This window comes from Stegostoma tigrinum, chromosome 18 (assembly GCF_030684315.1).
Source record: "Stegostoma tigrinum isolate sSteTig4 chromosome 18, sSteTig4.hap1, whole genome shotgun sequence".
Classification (NCBI taxonomy): Eukaryota; Metazoa; Chordata; class Chondrichthyes; order Orectolobiformes; family Stegostomatidae; genus Stegostoma; species Stegostoma tigrinum.
Genome location: NC_081371.1, coordinates 44,592,951 through 44,613,270, shown reverse-complemented (window position 1 = coordinate 44,613,270; position 20,320 = coordinate 44,592,951). Strand labels below are relative to the sequence as shown.

Genomic DNA, 20,320 nt, shown 5'->3' with positions numbered 1-20,320 from the left:
ACAGGATGCATATTCACTGTCAGTATCCACCCAGACAGTAATCAATTATAAATCATTGAAACAATGAGCATTCCACTTATACGCTTTTAATTTTCATCATAAAAACTTAACAAAGTTACACCTTGTTGAATGAGGCAACAGTGGATTTTTAATGGCATAATAGGGTCACAATTACTGCTAAACCAACCTGAGAGTAACCGCAATGAAAAAATAGAAAATGCTGGGAATTCTCAGCAGGTCTGGCATTATCTGTGTGGAAAGATATTGAATTAACATTTTAGGATAATGACCTTTCATCAGAACTTTCAGCAGCCTGAAATGTTAACCGTATTTTTGTCTCCAAAGATGCTTCCAGATCTTATGTTTATTTCCAGTCTTTTCTGCTTTTGTTTCAGATTTTCAGTATCCACAATATATTGCTTTTGAATTTTCCTTTTCCCTGAGTATCCCAAGTCAAGTTTGCAACCCCAGGATTTTTCACTCATGCACTAGGGCAGGATGTACCAGCACTCTTGAGGATGAGCAAATGCAATCTGTGTTGAGAATGCTATTTCCCTCCAATGTTTGAGAGCTGGGAGAAGGAAAGACAGACAGAAAGGTCTGTCCCTAAAAGTTCCCCATTTCGACTTCTGCTCAATACTGTTGGTAATTCTTCATGGGTGAACAATTCGGATGCCACCATTAGTCTCAGCTAAGGATGAAGAAGACAATGAGCCAAGTTTTTAACAATCTCTGCTTGCTGTACTATCATTTCTTCAGGAAAGTGTCTATCTGGATTATTTCAATTGGCTCAGCAGCGATGCCCTAGTGGTCAAATAGCTGGCTTATAGTCACTGTCATTGGTCCTAAATAAAATTTACCACTTGAATTAAGAATCAACAAACTGTTAGCAGCTGCAGAACTGAGAGGTGAGGAGACGGTTTGTGGGTGGCCAAGGGGAAAAGGGTTATATGCAATTCTACCTTGGTGGTAGAATGACAATAATCACATAAATTTTTAAATGCTGTAGGCAGAAGATGGGGTACTGCACATCTTCAAACATTGACAAGGTTTATTGTTTCAGAGATCTGCTTAATAAATTGCACAGCAGACAGACTGTCATCATTGATCTCAAGAGCAGATTCATGCAAATGTTTAAATTTCTAGTGCTTTGAACTAATCATGTGCCATGTAAGTGCAACTTCCTGTAAGCATAAGTACTATACATTTAAGTGTCTAACATATACATGTCAAATTTAAGTTTCCATGCTGCAGTGCTTTGGCTTACCAAGTTGAACACTGTTTGAACCAATCAATCTTATTAGACTTTTTGAACTGGGCAGTACCCTGAATTCTAATTTTCTTCTTTAAAATTTTGTTATGTACACTCAGTCACAACTTGAGTATGTAAGTTACTATTTGCTGTATTAATGTACAATATTTCATGCAATTGTATGACATTCCCAGATGCTTTAAAAAGGTTAATGGTTCTCCTCAAGGTTTGAGCACAGGTTTAGAGCTAACATTCCTAAACCTGAATTGGAAAGTTATGAGTTTGTGTTCTATTCCTGTTAGCAAATGGGGACTACTGCCTTTAAGTTCTGACTTTACATCCAGGAAGGTACTCAGTGTCACCAAGATCGTATTAAATTTTTAAATAATTCTCCAGTGGCTAGGTGAGTTGACTCATCGTCAAGCAGTTGAGTCAAGGAGCTAGGCAAGTATGGATCTTGGGTACAATTCTGATCTAGACTGAGTAAATCAGCTGGAGTGCTACAACTAGAATTAGCAGATTAAAGTTTTGAATGGTAAGTATTGTCACACTGACCACTGTTCAGAGGCCCATGCTAGAAATAACCACATTGTGTGAGTGAGAACAAGTTCATGGTTACCCAATGATTAAATGGTCTTTCACCATTGATTGCCCAGAGTCATAACGAGTTCCAGTCTACTGTGGAACAATACCCAGAATCAAACCCCAGCAAGGATTGAAGTATTGGAGAAGTGCAGATTGGAGAATTTTAACAAGAGGAGAAAATAAATGACAGGAAATTTAATTTCATTTTTAATTAAAATCTCCCATTATTGCTACGATTTGTTAAATTGTGCACTGCTCTGCAGGTGACTGATGAGGCTGAGTCAAAGAGAGAGTTGGATGTGGGGCAAAATTTACCGAAGGGTCTTCATTATTTCCAAATATTTATTGTTGATCACTTCGGGGAGTTGAAGTCGTATCTCCCAAAGTTCTTACACACTTGATTTAGTCTAAGGAATTTTACTTTGAGCATCTTCTAGGAGGCGGCTTGTGGGGAAGGTGGGAGAGCATTGGAGTTTGTGTTGCCTGATCCAAAAGAGTGGAGTTGAACAGACTCAATGGACAAGATTTTTACACAAATCCCTAAACACCTGCACATATTGAAAGTGATCTCAGTGCATCATCTGGTCCTTCATCTGCCTTTATCAAAATGTTCAAATATTCATAGGAACATTTTTTATGGTAATATTTTCATTGCCATCGGAGAATCGCACTTTCCAATCCCTGTCATAGTATTTCCACCAATTCTACATCAGCAGATTGATTGATAGTTCTCACATGATAAGAATAAGAAAGTTGTTTCAGAGATAGTAGGAACCGCAGATACTGGAGAATCTGAGATAACAAGATGTAGAGCTGGGTGAACACAGCAGGCCAAGCAGCATCAGAGGAGCAGGAAAGCTGACATCTTGGGCCTACACCTTTCTTCAAGGGAGGGAAGGGGGCTATGAAATAAGTAAGGAGAGAGGGAGAGACGGATAGAAGATGGAAAGAGGAGAAGATAGGTGGAGAGGAGACAGGTCAAAGAGGCAGGCATGGAACTAGTAAAAGTGAGTGTAGGTGGGGAGTTAGGGAGGGGATAGGTCAGTGTATGACCTGTCTGTCCTCCCTGGACTGACCTATCCCCTCCCTAACTCCTGACGTACACACACTTTTACTGGTTCAATCCCCGTTGCTTTGACCTGTCTATCTCCTCTCCACCTATCTTCCCCTCTATCCATCTCGTATCTGCCTCCCCCTCTCTCCTTATTTATTGCAGAGCACCCTTCCCCTCCCCCATTTCTGAAGAAGGGTCTAGGTCCGAAACATCAGCCTTCCTGCTCCTCTGATGCTGCTTGGCCTGCTGTGTTCATTCAGCTCTACACCTTGTTATCTTATATAAGAATAAGAAACTTCTCTTTTACAATGTGGATAGGAAGAATTTATTTGTCAGTGTTATTACTATGTGGAATTCTCCAAAAGGTACTGAAAGATGTGTCATTGAAATTATTGATGGCTGAGTGAGATAGATTGCTGATAGACAGGGGCTGAGGAGTTAAAGGGGTGCGTAGGAGATGAGGAAAGATCGGAAAGTGGATCAGCCATGATCTGAAATAAAAATAGAAATTGCTGGAGAAACTCAACAGATCTGACAGCATCTGTGGAGAGAAATCAGAATTAACATTTCGAGACCAGTGACCCTTCTTCAAAATGGAGAATGATCTGTTGTGTGGTGGAGGCCTGCCCTAGCTCCTCTCAACCTGATGTCACATTGCAGAGGAAAATCAGTGATTATGATGGCAAGCGCTCCATTGGAAACTAGAGTGTCAGTCAGACAGTCCTGAGTCAGCTCTCTGAAAAAAAGACGAATATTAAAGCAGTCAGATGCAGCTTTTGAGGGGAGGGGTAACCGGAACCAGAATTCTGATCTAAAGGGATCAGCACAAAGCTGTTTGTTCTCATTAGGATTTACCCTTCTAGTAGGTCAACTATGAATCCTTTGCCAGGAGCTTTGCTGGGACTTTTGTACAGGTAGTTTTGTTACTTTGTCCAAGAAATCTAATAATTGAACAGCTGATCAGAATACATTTTCAAAGTGATATTGTTAACTTGCTAATTAATGATTGATTTTAAGCATCATGGTGATTGAATTACATTTACACACATCAAGTAGCTGAGAAAACTCATGACGATACTCTATTCCATTTTATTATTGGATAAAATAACCTATGCAAATGAAGCTTACTTAATATTGCAGTGGCAACTGACCATTCCAGTGTTTGTATTTATTGCTATACTTCTCGAAAGCTTATATTTTTATTTGGGCTAGAATAATTTGTATCTTACACCAAATGCTTGTATTGATGAGGTGTTATCCAATGCATCAATCTTTGACAAGTGAGATTGTAATATTACTTACATTTGATTTGATTGGGAGGGGTGAAATACCAATCATTAGAGTCATTGAATTATTGCAATACAGAAGGAAGCTATTCAGCCCATGAAGTGCATGCTCTTTGGATCTGCATTTAAATTTTCTTTACTGAGAAAATAAGGCCCATTAAAACAATACTATCATAACAAAATCTGCTCAGCAATGAAGTACAACACACTTTGTTGTGTTCCAAACAGTCCTCTGAACTTTACAAAATGAGAATCAAAAACGGAAGTAGCTGGAAAAGCTCAGGAGGTCTGGCAGCATCTGTGTATAAAAAGTCAGAGTTAAGGTTTTGAGTCCGGTGACCCTCCTCATTTCTGAGGAATTCTCCACAGATGCTGCCAGACCTGCTGATTTTCCAGCAACTTCTGTTTTTGTTCCCAATTTACAACATCTGCAGTTCTTTCAGCTTTTACAAAATGAGAACTTTGGCAATGCTTTGATGAGCTAGACATAAGACATATTCTCCACTTCATAAAACTTTGATCAGCATTTTATCAATATTGACTTGTATTGTTGCAATTCTAAACAGCATCCAGTTTTGTATTAAATCCAAAAATAGCATTAATTTGTAATTGACACTGCAACATCATCCAGAAATCAATGACTGTTTTATGATCTATAGCCAGTTTAATTCAAATTAGTAACAGCCCACATTTCAGCACACAATTATAACCCATCCTGCATCCCTACCACCCAACCGTATATTAATTCATCTCACTTTTCCACACCCTGTAATTTAGTGTGGACAATTGACAGGAACCTATGAAATAAGTGTTAAAACCCTGTCGTTGCATGCAATCCTGTGGAGCTCCCATTTGGTGAACTAAATTAAAATGACCCCAACTTTCCATCTATTTATTACTTTATTTTCCTATCTATGAAGGAAAGGAACATATGTCCCCTTACTTGGACTCCTAGGCAACTGCTGTGAAGCCATGAAGTTAACAATCTTAACTGAAATTGACTAAGTGTCAGTTTCATTAAATTTCATGTAGTGTTTCTCTCCATGTGACCTCAAAGTCATAGACTTGTTCAGCATGGAAACAGACCCTTTGGTCCAACTCATTCATGCCGAACCAAATATCCTATATTAATCTAGTCCAACTGGCCAGCATTTGGCCCATATCCCTCTAAACCCTTCATATTTATATACCCATCTAGATGCCTTTTAAATGTTGTAATCATATTAGCCTTCACCAGTTCCTCTGGCAACCTATTCCTAGTATGTTTTTTTCACTCAAACATCCTTAAATGGCCTCATTAACCAGCACCATGTACCTATGTCTTCTCTCTCCCCTTTGACATTGACTGGATTCTCCTACTCACAAACACCAGGGTATCCTGGCTTCCCTGGTGCTGACACCATACTTGAAGCCAACCATGCACCTAGTAAAGCATTGGCAGTGCCTTTCACTGTCAACGTAGCAGCACAGCAGCCACAAACCAAAGTCCCTCACTGCAGGTAGGTGGCCTGGCCTACAGTTCCTTGCAAGTACGATAGCACATTATGACTCCAATTACAATTTAAGCCCCAGCTCACACAGCTTACCTGCCCTTCATCACTTTCTCTCTTACTACGCTTGACATCTTTGCTATTCTTTCCCTAATGCCCATTATACCTCAACAGTTCATCATTGTTCAGTGTAGAATGATCACATACAGGGAACACATAAAATGACTCAAAATATTCACCTTTATTCATCAACATCAAAAGCCAACAGAAATAAAACAATCAGAAGCTGCATCTGCCTTTCAGAACAGAAAATAACTTCTTAGAAGTTGAGTACCAACAATTTTACAGTCAGTGTGCATCCAGCTTTCATCTAATGGAAGTGGGCATCTGTCTCGCTTTTAGCACCCGATTAGCACCCACTCTCCCAACTGGTCCCAACTTCCCTGCTCCTATTGTGCAGAGCACAACGTGACAGGATTCTGTGGCACATTCATTTGGAGCCTATTGCAAGGGCCCGCAGACCAAACCCAGCAGCAGAACCTCACCTTCAGGAGGCTGATTGGCTTTTCCACCATGGGCCTCGTCAAAGACTGGGCAGTGTTGTCTCTACACTTGGCCTCATTTGGGGGTTCTGTAATGGAGTCATTAGCAATAGTCACGTAGGGTAGCCTTTGTCCCTCAGTAACCATCCTTGTAAGCCATCCTTGGAAGGAACATGAGATTTCTCAAGGATGTGGGAGTTGTACCAGTGAACCATGCACAAACTTCTAAGAAGTAATCACAGGTCACTTGAACCTTGATGGAATGGAAACCTTTTCTATTGACAACCTCAGCATAGTTATGAAATGGGCCATTCAACATGTCACATGTAGAGTTTAGTGTGTCCTGTCCCGTGAGAAACCAGCTGTGTAGCTGAATCCTGCTGCCCAGGCTAAGCACCGACTGTGTCACAGGAAAACAAGCTGAAGTGGTGCAACATATTGCAAATGGCATTGGCAACAGCTTGGATACACTTGTGGGTGGGCAATTAAGAGATACCAGTAGCTTATTGGAAGGAGTCAGTAGCATAAAAGTGACAGCCACTTGGATAGGAAGGCCATCCACTCCTTCAGGGAGCAGATTCCACTCCAGCAGTTAGCACAGTTCTGTGACAGTGTCCTGGTATATATTATATATGCACAGGAACCTTTCTCAAGCAGAGGAAATGGCTGCATAGATGATAAACTCTGGCCCTCCTTTATCTGCTGCATATCCTTAGTGGACCTTCAGCTGTGACTTCTTCCAGTGCAGACTGCTCGACATCACTGCAGGATGCTGTTGGTTCTAGGCTTGCTAGCACATCTGAACCAATCCATTTCTCTACATCTTGACTGTGCCAATGATAACAATCGCTATAGCTGAATCCTTCAGTCACATTTGCAATTAGCCCATCCAAGGAACAAATCTATAATAATATGAGCATTTAGTGTTCACATCATTCACAAATGATAGCCATGCATTTTGTTCCATGCAGTGGGACATAGGACACATTGACAAGGAGGGCCATAGTATGACTCTTCATCAGAATATGGTCTAATGTCAAAGATCCATGTAAACACTACCAGTCATGACACAAAGAAACAGCAGGACATTGCAAATGCTGTATGAGTTCTGAACCATTCTCTGCTCTGTCGCCTCTGGTTCATTCTGCTTCACACAGATAGCTATCTTCAATCTGCAAGGACCAATGACATGGTCAAGATCGTTTGTAGCCCAGTTGGATACTGCATGCATTTTACATGCATGATGATATGGTTGAAATTGATTTCATACTGTACTTTGCAAGTGTAAGATTGATACAGTTACCCCTTGAAGGGCCTCTTGTTGCTAATGAGCAGCATATGCATATCAACCCAGAAAAGAAAACACTGACTCTTCTCATTGTTGTTGTCATCGCAGCCATTTTGCATACATTGGGGATATTTATAAATTGAGAGATCATGGAAGGCAAAACTGGTCATGCTAGGGACTGAGTCGCAGCCTCAGCTGGTCATCAGTTTCACCCTACCTTCTGTGTATTTCTGTACGGACAGTTCATCACTACCAATCCCCTAAATGTTCTCAACCCACATCTGAAATTATAATCACCAATCCCATCCTGACTGCCTGATCACTCTCACTACAGTTTAGTCCTGCCCACCATCATCATCCACACTCACTTCTATCATGGCCATGGTAGTGGTGACCACCTGTGTTTTAAGCGATTCAAAAAGACACCGTGAAGTGGTGAGTGTGGTATATGTTGGATGCTAACCATCATGGTGTGTCTCTACTGCACATGGAACATGGCTTGTGATGTTGGTGCCAAATGTCCAAGTTGGAGACCTGAAGTTGAGTTGCCAGATGCATGCTCTGACTTTCATGTTGAGAATTCTTGGCATCTATTTTCTATTGGGTAGGAGAATGGTTGACTGTATATTATGAATCAGGTGAGATTGGGTAGTAATAAGCAATAATTCTGGTTAATAGGCCTCTTGCCACTTACTGGCAAGAATCTTGTCACAATATTTGGAACTCTATTAGAAAATGCGTCTTTTGGGACTCAATATTGAGGAAGGCCTCACCTCATAACTCATCTGATTTTCTAAAATTCTTTGCCATCGTCCACGTCATTTAGGACATGGGAAGATTCTGTCCAGAGTTGATGTTAATTATTTCAGGGTCCTTGAAACGATTCTTCAACTCAAATCAAGAAGTATCAATAAATTTACATCTGTAAAGCTTCCATTTAAAGCTCCAAGCATCCTTTGGATTCAAGGATTTTAATATATATGCTGAATTAGGCAGTTTGCTAAGTTTTGATGTTAAACACAGTCGAGACTGCTTTGAAAATTTGCACATTCTACCCCAAAGTTTAACATAAGCCAATTTGTGTTCCTTCAATATTTATTAATTGATGTGGACATGCCAATAAACTTCAAGACATCACCTAACATGATATAAATCATTTTTGTTTTTGCCACCTAAAGCTAATTAAAGAAAACCTCAGCATAAATTGATTAACATTGTTTAAGTTCTGTTCAGTACAACAGGTTTACAAAGAATAGTTTACTACATAAGAGAATTATTATTTATCATCAGTCATTAAAGCACATGACTATCTTCGTGCCTGGCACCCACATTTACAACAGGGTTCTCACTTTGGATTATTATCAAGAGGGCGGCACAGTGGCTCAGTGGTTAGCACTGCTGCCTCACAGTGCCAAGACCTGGGTTTGATTCCAGCCTCAGGTGACTGTCTGTGTGGAGTTGGCATGCTCTCCCTGTTTCTGTGTGTGTTTCCTCTGGGCGCTCTGGTTTTCACCCACAGCCCAAAGATGTACTGGTTAGGTGGTAAATGGGGGGTAGGTTTAAGTGGAATGCACTTGAGAGTGTCTGTGTGGACTTGATGGGCTAAGTAGCCTGCTTCCAAACTGTAGAGATTCTATGACTGACTGTGTGCACATCAATGGGCATGAGTAAAGATAGGGTAGGCTTGATTTCGATCCCCTTCTGGAAGGGTAGTCTGCTGACACTCTTTCATAAGCTTACACATGAATACATATTTTAACATATGTTTCCCAGTGAAAGATCTAAGAAACAAGGTAACCAAATTGATGAGAAAGGAAACAAAGAAAAATATATAGTTATTGAGCCCCTGATCTGTAAGAGTGCCTGTACAGTGAGAATGAGAACTGTAAGTTGAAAGCCATGGTTCATACGAAGTAATTAAGTGTACCCTCACTTGCAGATTGACTCCCCTTTCCCAAGAGAAGTTACCTTATTGGGTATTGCTTTACATTTGCAAATGATACCTTGTTTATATACATGTGTCATAGTATTTTCCTGAAACTTCAACTTCGTGTTTTCGTTTAGGTTTTGTTCTATTATTTTTCCCTAAGCTCTTACTTTAACAATGACTTCAGGTTTTGAAGAGTACGAAAGTAATGTACAAGAATGGTTCCAGGGATGGAAAATTTCAGTTTAAGGATAGATTCTTGGAAGTCAGTTCTTTGAAGGTCACTTCAAGATTTGACTTACAAAAAAAACATGAGTGGGTTAGTTAGAATAGATAGGGAGAAACTGTTCCTGCTCATGAAAAAATATTCTAGTACCAGTGGGCACAGATCAAGAGGAGACAAGGAAAAACATCTTCATTCAGTAAAAAGTTAGGGTATGGAATGTATTGCCTGGGAGTTGGGGGCTGGGGGGCGAGTCAGATTCAATTGAGACATTCAAGAGGATATTGGATGATTATTTGGATTGAAAGAAGATGCAAGGATGTGGAGGAAAGCAAAAAAAAAGTTGACTGTGGGTAATGATGCACACTTCAAGAGCTCGTGCAGACATGATAGAGCAAATGTCTCATTCTGTGCTGTAACATGGCCGTGATTCTGTGAGATTATTATAATGTTCTTTTCAGATAACTAATTAATTTTAAAGTTTGGAGAAAATGCAAAAATGCATTTAAACATCAGTTGACAGATCGTACTTAAAATGAAGTATGTACTTTTCAGCAATAGGCTTAAAAATATGTCACGTCTGTAAAATTATCTCATAGAGATTGAATGTTTTCAGTACTGTAAGAGTTGAGATACAGTTCTGTTCCCCATCTCAGATTTTTACTGTTGGAAAAACTAAGTTCTTCAGTGGCACACTGTTCCTGCAGCTCATGAATTTTATTGAGCACTACAGAAACACAGTGATTGTAGTCCACCTAACTGTGTTTGTTTTACAGCTTAATAGCCTCCACTGGTAGCCTTAGATGTGTATTCAATTCATTAACATTGAATCAACAATTAGAGCTTCTTTCTTCCTTTCTTTAGTGGGATTAATGGCTATCGGCAAGGTTAGTACATCCACCAGCGCAACCTCTTGCTGGGAAAGCTAGCAAGCTTGACTAATTCTCAGCGGCACTAACTTCATGACTTTATTCTGTGCTTTTAAGTTTGACTGAGGGGTTTAAAGGTAATGACATCATGCTGTTGCCTTTGAAAATAGGACAGTTTGCACATTATTTATTGTTAGCATTGAAGGGATTTTATATTCACCAAAATAGCTTGACAGAAAGTTGCTGTTGAATAATACTAAGTAGCTTTGACTGAAAATTAAATAGGAACTCATTTTAAACAAACATTTTAATTTGCAGACTTCTTATTGCTAAATTCCTAAACTGAAGTAATTTCTTTTTCACATCTTTCATTTGGGATATTTCTATAAATTGTATCAGTGAACCAAAAAAAAAATTCACTTCAGGGGGAATAAAAAAACTTCTGCAAATAGCAGAACACTGCCAAATGTCTACTGATCAGAGAAGAATTAAATACACACAAAAGACTGTGCCCAAACACTGGTGTGACAAATAACAATCCTGTCCATTTATTAGGATTTATTTTTCCTACTAAAAATGCAATTGCCAAAGTATAATTGCTAAAAGAGAAAAAGCTGGCAGAATTGCATTCTCTGGTTCCTAATTAACAGCTTCGGCCTGAAAGAGAGACCCTTTAACTATGCCATGAAATGTTGCAGCTGCATTGTTATTCCGCTTGATCGGTTTGCTAAAAAGTCGGCTAGGCATTGGCAGTGATGTTAAAAGAAAATTCAATAGATGTTTTGTATTGTGCCAACTGAAGTGAAAGAAGGCAGCGATTACACTTTCAAATGGGCAGCTGCAATCTGCTCGTTAAATGGAGCTAAATATGAGATTTACAGTTAATTCACAGTAATTACATATAAATACAAACAGCAACAGTGCCTTTATGCATGCATGAGAGATTAAGGCAGTTTGTAAAATGCAAATAAAGCGTGCCTTAGTACAAAATTATTCAATATACCACAAGTTGTTTGACAGGGTATAGTTTATTTAATTCCCAACAGAAGAGTCAGCAAATAAGTTAATTTATATTTGGAGAAGAAAGTTTAATTTATATATTTGATTTTAAAAACTTGTACAAATTACAATACCCTCATGTAAGAAATATATCAATATGCGCAGATGAGAATTACATTAACATTATGCTTTCTGTTGTTTGCCTTTCAAAAAAAGCTTTAGGTTTGTCAGATCGTGAGTGTCAATGCCTTTTACGTAATGTCATACTTTAGACCATGTGTTCTCTACTGACAGAATAAAGAAGGCATTTAACTTTTTGCCAGATAAAACTTTGCAGGCAAGAAAATGCAGTTAGAAAAAAAATGTAAATCTTGATGTTTCATGAAATGTTAGCAAAGAAGTTCTTATTGCACAATGGTTGAACTAAGGAACTTTGGTCACTGTATAAGAACCATTGTCCTGGTTGCTGTGTCGGTTAAAAACAGAGTCCAGCCTGGTCGTGGGAAATACCTACATATCTGACACTAGACTCATTTCTTTGAGAAAAGGGGTGGAATAGAAAGTGTGGTAATTTTACTGTTGCATTCTAATCAGCCATGGTCTGCCTAATTTTCTTTGATCTGAAAAATAAACTAATTTTCCTATAGGCTGGACAAAAGTAGTTAGCTATGTAATGCTTTTATGTTGCTTGAATAGAGTATAGAGAGAGGGCAGGAATAGTAATGATGGGAGCACAACCTTCTTCTCGAACTCATCCACAGTCGCCACTGCTTTGAAATCAGAACCCCAAGCAAAGACTATTGGAATGGCATCCTCTGTGCTGTCTCTTCTCATTGGTGACTCCCAAAATAAAGAGCAGTTATATTAGTGTTGGCTGAAATGCAGGGTTATTTGGCCAAATGTTTTCTGTTGCAGCAATAACCAACTGTGATAATTAGATTACATGTGTGTAAACACTTGTCAATATGTATTGAATTTCTTCAGGTCTTGTTATATTTCAAGGCAAAGAAATTGCTTCTTAATTTTTCTTTAATGTTTTGGGTTTTACATGCATGACAATGCGCTGGAAGAAGGTTTTGATTTGTACTGATTCTATAACTTCCTTAAATGATCTTCTGCGTTGTCTTTTTTAGATAATAAGCAGGGTGCAGAGAACAGTGAAGTCACAAGGTTTTGTTTCGGGAAAATGGAGAGTTCAGCTTTGACTTAAGCTGGTTGCTTTTCCTGTCAGAAAGGAATAAAGGCAGAGGCTGACATGATGAATTGAGGAAAATACCAGAAAAGAGATTAAAGTTGGCTTGATAGAAGGTTTCAAAAGTAATCATATTCATTAATGTAACTGATTAGGAGTTGAACATATGTGTTCTTCAAAATAAATGTTTGGTAGGCTCCTTAAAAATAAATTTATATTTATTGGATTTGCACAGTGTAAGTATTAATTTATAACTGTTGCTAAGGTTCTCTTTAGCTCATTTGTACAGCAACTGTTTAATTTAGTATTTTATTATTTTTACCATCTGTTCAAAATTAAGCAGACACCAAATCTACACTGAATTTAAGTGGCCAGTTACAAAACAGTGTTACTAAAATGAAAGGTAAAATACTGCAGATGCTGGAAATCTGAAACTAAAATAAAAGGCTGGATATATTCAGCTGGTCAATTATGTCTTGCTTCGCAAATGCCACCTGAAGTGCTAAGTATTTCCAGTCTTCTTTATTTTTAGTCCATCAGCTAAAAGGCAGATTTAACTTTTTACTGCAAAATAGAATAAATTTGACTTTCTCTTCCTGAAAAGGCCTAGAAGTAGAGCCTGTTTAACATTCATGCAGTAGTTACCATGTAAAGAAAACATTGGAATGTCTTGAAATAATCTGAAATTGGATATCACTTAGATGATTTTGGTATAGATATCAGCAAGCTAGAAGCAATTTGAGGCTGAAAATGATTTTAAAATGTTCTAAATGATTTTGTCACAATTTGATAATTTGGAATGCTCTTATATTAGTTTCTTCGTGTCCCCTATGGAAAATGAAGTACACTGCATGTGGAATAATTGTGTGTTGTACTTTAGTGGCTAAGGAATGGCTATGAAGGTCAAGCTCAAGGCTTCAAATTACAGTTATTCGTCTTACTAAATGGCCTCATTCTGCAAATTAGTTGCTATTTTTTATTGAAATTCACTGTAATTTGCAGTTGAAGGAATGTGTTCACACCAGACAAATGGGTAGAATCAATGAAGTAGTTCCAGTAGTCTCTCTTTTGTTTGCTTGTGATTAATAATTTTCCTGTTTTAGATGATAATCTCCTAAAGTACTGTACAAATGGATGGGGGATGTGATTGCACGTAAAAACAGGAGCTGGTATTGAAGATGTGGTCAAAGTAAGTTTAAGGAGATTTTTTTGCAAGCGACATAACCTGTGGATTGGTCTTGGGTTTTAAAAACAACTTGGTCATATTAACTGAAGCTCTGAATTGATATTTGTTTTTTTTCATACCTTCGCATACTACCCCTAGAGAACAGTCAAAGGATTCAAAGGAAAATTTATATTTATATTGTACCTTTCATGACCAGCAGATGTCCTAAAGTGTTTCACAGGCAATTATATGCTTTTTGTAATATGGCCACTGTCGCCATTTAGGAAAAATGACAGCTGTTTTACATACAGCAAGTTCCACAGACAGCAAAATGGCAGCGGTCATGTAATCTATTTTTGTGGCGCTGATTGAGAGATAAATATTGGCGAGGATACTAGCCCTGTTCTTCCTTTATGTGGTAACATGGGATCTTTTCTTCCCCCCAAGATGGTAGACAGGGCTTCGTTTGAACATTCAATGTGGAGAAATATGGTACTTCATTTTGGTATAAATAATATGGATAGAAATGTATATAATTTCATAGGAGCAGAGAAAAATGGGTGCATGTGTTTAAATTATTGAAAGTGGCAGGACAGATTGAGAGAGTGGTTAATAAAGCAATGGTATTCTTATCTTTTTTTGATAGGGGCTTGGTGTTCAAGAGCACGGTGATTGTGATGAACTTATTTCAGATGCCAGTTTGACTTCTGTTCTGGGTGCTAGACTTTAGAAAGGATGTGAAGACATTGAGGAGAGTTCAGAAAAGATTCAAAAATACGATCCAGGGATGAGGAATTTAATTTCTGAGGATAGATAGGAGAAGTTGAGACTGTTTCCCTTGGAGAAATGAAGGCTGAGAGTAGATTTAATATAGGTAAAGATCTTCTGGCATCTGGATGGGGTACATGGGGAGAAATTGTTCCCATTTGCAAAGGGATTAAGAATGTGAGGGCACAAATTTAAAATATTTAGCAAAAGAGATTTGGAGAAAGAAAAAGCTTTATCACACAGTGAATGGCTACAGTCTGGAATGTACTGCCCAAGAATGTAGTTGAGGCAAGTTTAATCAAAACTTTCAGAAGGGATTCAGACTGTTGCATGAAAAAGAAGTGAGTGCATGGCTACGGGGAGAAGACAGGTGAATGGGACTAAGTCATTGTCATTTGAACCCCTAGGATGTCGACACAATGGGACCAGTATCCTTTTTCTGCACTTGTAACAATTCCGTGATTCAGAAGTTAATAATACAGCATTCCCTGTTAGAGTGTCAATCTAGATGGCTTTACTAAACTTCTGGAGTAGGACTTGAACCCACAACCTTCTGCCTATGAGTGCTACCAAATAAGCCACTGCTGACTGGTTTACTCTGGCCAGCCATAACTAGCTTAATTACATCAGACAGGGTGATCAGCAGTCTGAGTTTTGGTGTCCACTTGTTAGGAGCATCTTGTGAGAGATTTACATCCTGTATCTTCTGATTCTTGACAGCCACCACCGAATCAAAGGTTTGCTCCATCTCCATTAGTAGAGGGACTGATAGAACAAGGGGTCACCACTTTGCAATGAAGTGTTGCCCATTTAAGACAGATAAGAATTTTTTTTTCTCTTAGCGGTTTGTGAGTTTTGGAAATCTCTGAAAATGTGGTGGAGGCAGAATGTTTGGGTATTTCTAAGGCAGAGGTAAATAGACATACAAAAGGTTGTAAAGGTGTTTTGGGGATAAGTTGGGTATGTGGAATTATGATTACACTGAATTCAGCCACAATCCTGTCAAACAGTGGAGCAGGTTCAAAGAGTGGAGCGGCTACACCTGCTCCCAAGTAGCGTGGCATATATGCAGAGAACCAGATTCAAAATGAAATAGCAGACTGGAATGCAGGGCAGGAGCATATCTAAATATATGCTTCTAAATAAGAATAACAGTCATGGAATCAATGTGCTGGTGAGGAAGAAGCCATTAGAGAGTGAAGAGGAGAGAAATTCATTTACCTGGCAACCTAGACACCAAATCGACATCAAATTGAAATATAAAGCAGGTAATAATGGTTTAGAACTCCTTACAAGCAATAGAGGCTTTTTTTCCACCTTTTTGCAAAATTCACTGAGGATAGCGTAATAGACCATAAGACATAGGAATGGAAGTGGGGCCATTCGGCCCATCAAGTCCACTCTGCCATTTAAATCATGGCTGATGGGCATTTCAACACCACTTCCCTGCACTCTCCCCGTAGCCCTTGATTCCTTTTGAGATCAAGAATTTGTTGATCTCTGCCTTGAAGGCATCCAACGTCCCGGCCTCCACTGCACTCTGCGGCAATGAATTCCACAAGCCCACCACTCTCTGGCTGAAGAAATGTCATCTCATTTCAGTTTTAAATTTACCCCTTCTAATTTTAAGGCTGTGCCCACGGGTCCTAGTCTCCCCGCCTAATGGAAAAAACTTCCTAGCGTCCACCCCTTCTAAACCATACATTATCTTGTAAGTTTCTATTAGATCTCCCCTCAACCTTCTAAACTCTAATGAGTACAATCCCAGGATCCTTAGCCGTTCATCATACGTTGAACCTACCATTCCAGGGATCATCCGTGTGAATCTCCGCTGGACACGCTCCAGGGCCAGTATGTCCTTCCTGAGGTGTGGGGCCCAAAATTGGACACAATATTCTAAATGGGGCCTAACTAGAGCCTTATAAAGCCTCAGATGATGAAAGTAATGATGAAAATTTCCTCACATCAGTATTGTGTTGGATTTTTCATGCTAGAGATAGTAGGAACTGCCGATGCTGGAGAATCTGAGAATCTTCAGAAAGGGTCCAGACCCAAAACGTCAGCTTTCCTGCTCCTCTGATGCTGCTTGGCCATCTCGCACATATATGCAAGTAGCGGTTGTGTGAATGAGAAATTTGAAGCAGAGAAGCAGTGTTAGGTGTTAACTGAGATAGACTATTCTACTCACCAGAGAGTGATTGCAGGGATTCAGACTACATCACGAACCAGGAATGGACATCTGAAGTAATCTGAAATGGCCAGCTGTATCTGTACAGATGTACTATTAGTCACAGATAATAAAATGTGAGGCTGGATGAACACAGCAGGCCCAGCAGCATCTCAGGAGCACAAAAGCTGACGTTTCGGGCCTAGACCCTTCATCAGAGAGGGGGATGGGGTGAGGGTTCTGGAATAAAAAGGGAGAGAGGGGGAGGCGGACCGAAGATGGAGAGAAAAGAAGATAGGTGGAGAGGAGATTACAAGAGAGTTGCAGTGGGAGAGTGATTCCTTGAGGTTGGTCCGGAGGGAGGAGGGTAACTTCTTCAGGTTAGGCATCCCTGGAAGAAGCTTCGCAGTGAGGTTAAAATTGTATCAGAGATAATGGGAACTGCAGATGCTGGAGAATCCAAGATAATAAAATCTGAGGCTGGATGAACACAGCAGGCCCAGTAGCATCTCAGGAGCACAAAAGCTGACGTTTCGGGCCTAGATTCTTCCAGGGATGCCTAACCTGAAGAAGTTACCCTCCTCCCTCCGGACCAACCTCAAGGAATCACTCTCCCACTGCAACTCTCTTGTAATCTCCTCTCCACCTATCTTCTTTTCTCTCCATCTTCGGTCCACCTCCCCCTCTCTCCCTATTTATTCCAGAACCCTCACCCCATCCCCCTCTCTGATGAAGGGTCTAGGCCCGAAACATCAGCTTTTGTGCTCCTGAGATGCTGCTGGGCCTGCTGTGTTCATCCAGCCTCTCATTTTATTATCTTGGAATCTCCAGCATCTGCAGTTCCCATTATCTCTGATACTATTAGTCACATTTTTTTTGACGTATTTAAAATAGTTGGAATTTATAGCAGCACCATATTTGTTCAGAAATTCACCATTTGTTAGGTTCAAGTAATTTTGCAATCAAAAGAAAGAGTAATTCTTAAGCATGTTTGAGTTATTGAAGAGGCAATAGTAGAACAACTTAATGACAAGTGAAATGTTACACTGACAAAGTAATTGCAGCAAACGGTAATGTGAGGCTACCAATGGTGGAATAGCAAATAAGTACAGTCCATAAGCCGCGTGCGTGTGGAGTGGTCATGAATGTGTCCAACTCCAATGTGCCACAAAACGACTTGCTGTTTATTGCATCATTAAAACTGGATAGATTAGCATCTTGGTCTACTGAGATGTTTCTTGCTTTTGGCTAACACATTCTATTGATGTTTTACTAGTAAAAACTTTCCTACGGACATTCACAATTTTTAAAAAATAGGAGAATATAACATCAACGAATATAAAATGTTAAACCTGCTAAAATCTTGTATTATCAGCTGGACAGAAATTCTGGGTTTACCTTTTAACACATTTTAACGAAGATTTGATGTCGGTAATTCTCACTTCTATGCATTAAAGTATTACATACGAATCAGTCCGTTTATTGTTATTAAAAGTCACTGGAACTAGATAAACTGGTTTTAGATGAATGTCTCTCGTGCGTCATACAACCTGGGAGGAAAAATGTTATTTTGTAAGAACAATACCATCAAAGAAATGAATAGGCCATTTATATTAAATCATTCATTACCAGTGATTATAATTTAACAGAGAATAATCAATCCTGATAGTAGCACCAACGTTCAGTGATTTACTTGAAAATGCCTCAACCAGCCTTCCTACGGCAACTCAACTTGTTCCCTATACAAACGCAAAGCTGAAATAACAACCTATGAATGCTGCTGGCGAAGTGGCTGTGTACACAAGGTGAATGCTGAAACCTTTCCTTCTGAATGGACGTTTTAATCTAGGCATTATCTTTGCGTTGAAAACGTTTTCAGTTGTCTTATGCACAGATTAATGGAAAACGCTGGGGCTCAGATTTGGGGGCTATTTGGAAAAACAGTTTTAAGGATTTACGGGTGGTTGACAAATGCCATTTATTCTTTCAAAGTGTTCAGTATGCCATTGAAAAGGACTTTCAGGCAAACCCTCCCACCAAAGAAGAGAGGACATTGGAAGGATCTCCGTGTTAGCTCCTTTTTTTTTTCTTTTGCCCACATCTTTCATTGCTTCTCTTCAGAAGAAAGAATTGTGAAGCACGTGGCCATGGAGAAGGGGAGGGTAAGGCCCTCTTTTAAAATATTTGAATGAAATAGAATGTGCCAATCTACTTTTGTTAGTAACCATGAGAACTGAATACAATTGTTTCCACAAAATGCCTCTGTACTTGTGGGTAGACCTTTAAAAAGACTCTGAACTCATTTAGTGTGACAGAATGAGAGTGGGGAATACCTTTGTTAAATGTTGTATTCAACAAGTACCAGAAAAAGCTGTTTCAAGACCTAACATAGACTGTTGTTTTTCTCCCTCTGATCTAAATCTACTGTTTTTATCATTCTCAGAATGTTGATTTGTAGAACATTTTAGCATCTATTCAATTCAATTTCATTGTTCTCAATAATACCATATTTTTCAGTCAATATGTCAGATGCAGGTTATGTAGTGGATTAATAAAAAGGCTTGCCCAGTATATAGCGTCATTCACAACATCAAAGTGTTTTCCAGCCCGACTAAGCACTGTTGAAGTGCAGTCACTGTTGTAGGAAACACAGCAGATGATTTGTGCACAGCAAGCTCCCACAAACAGTGGTGAGACAGTGACCATTTTAGCGATGTTGTTCGGGAATAAATCAGTGTTGTGTTTATGATATCTTTGCAGGGAACATAACACAATATTTGGCTATATTTGTAAATGTATTATTTTAATACTGCATATGATATGCGTCTCGTTTGAGGTACACACTTATTTGATGGTTCCAGCCATTACAGCATTCAAAGGGACTCTGTCCATGTTATTGCTGTAAATTATTGTGATGTTTCATTATTGTGCTTTATGGGAGGGCATTCTCATTAATTATAATGTCATTAACATACACAGTTGTTTCAATTTAGCATGTCAGTCTTTTCCCTTAAAAAGACACTAACTTCTTTCCAAGTGGCGATCGTGGGTGAGCAAACTTCAGGAACTTTTATCAACAATTCCCCATGGTGAACCATTATAACAAGTGTGAATTCTGTTTCTTTTTGAAATCCACATATGTATGTTTCCATTAACAATCGTTAAAGATTTTGGAAAACCCCCCTACCCCTACAGGAACCCTCACATCCTGAGAAATATCAGTGAGTTTCTCAGTAGAGGTTGCATCACAAGCTGAGTTCTGACCCAAACCTTTAAGTATGGCACTAGGAGCTGCTGTTCATGCATTTAGGTCTGATGAATCACATTCAGAAATCCTTAATTAATTTATGTGACCTAAATTATTTTTTGTATTTTTGTTGAGCACAAAGATTAAAAATTTTGTCTGGTAAGACATTTTGACCGTGAATTTTACAACCCAGTGATTTTAATATTTGAGCAAGACAAAGCTTTAATAGTAGACTATTTGCATCAAGGATCAGGCCAAACAGTGTA

The 20,320-nt window shown here is 39.1% G+C and overlaps 1 protein-coding gene across 3 annotated transcripts in view; it reads left to right on the top strand.

Moving 5' to 3' along the window:
• Window positions 1-20,320, top strand: part of LOC125461091 (leucine-rich repeat-containing G-protein coupled receptor 5-like) — a 203,574-nt gene that overhangs the window by 69,718 nt on the left and 113,536 nt on the right. Inside the window, exon 1 of one of the 3 annotated variants that reach the window (XM_059652485.1) lies at window positions 13,846-13,896. The exons of the other annotated variants lie outside the window; for them this stretch is intronic. Coding sequence (XP_059508468.1) covers window positions 13,886-13,896 — 11 coding nt within the window. The 5' untranslated portion in view covers window positions 13,846-13,885. Of the gene's footprint in view, window positions 1-13,845; window positions 13,897-20,320 lie in introns of those variants that run through there. 3 annotated transcript variants of the gene reach the window in all.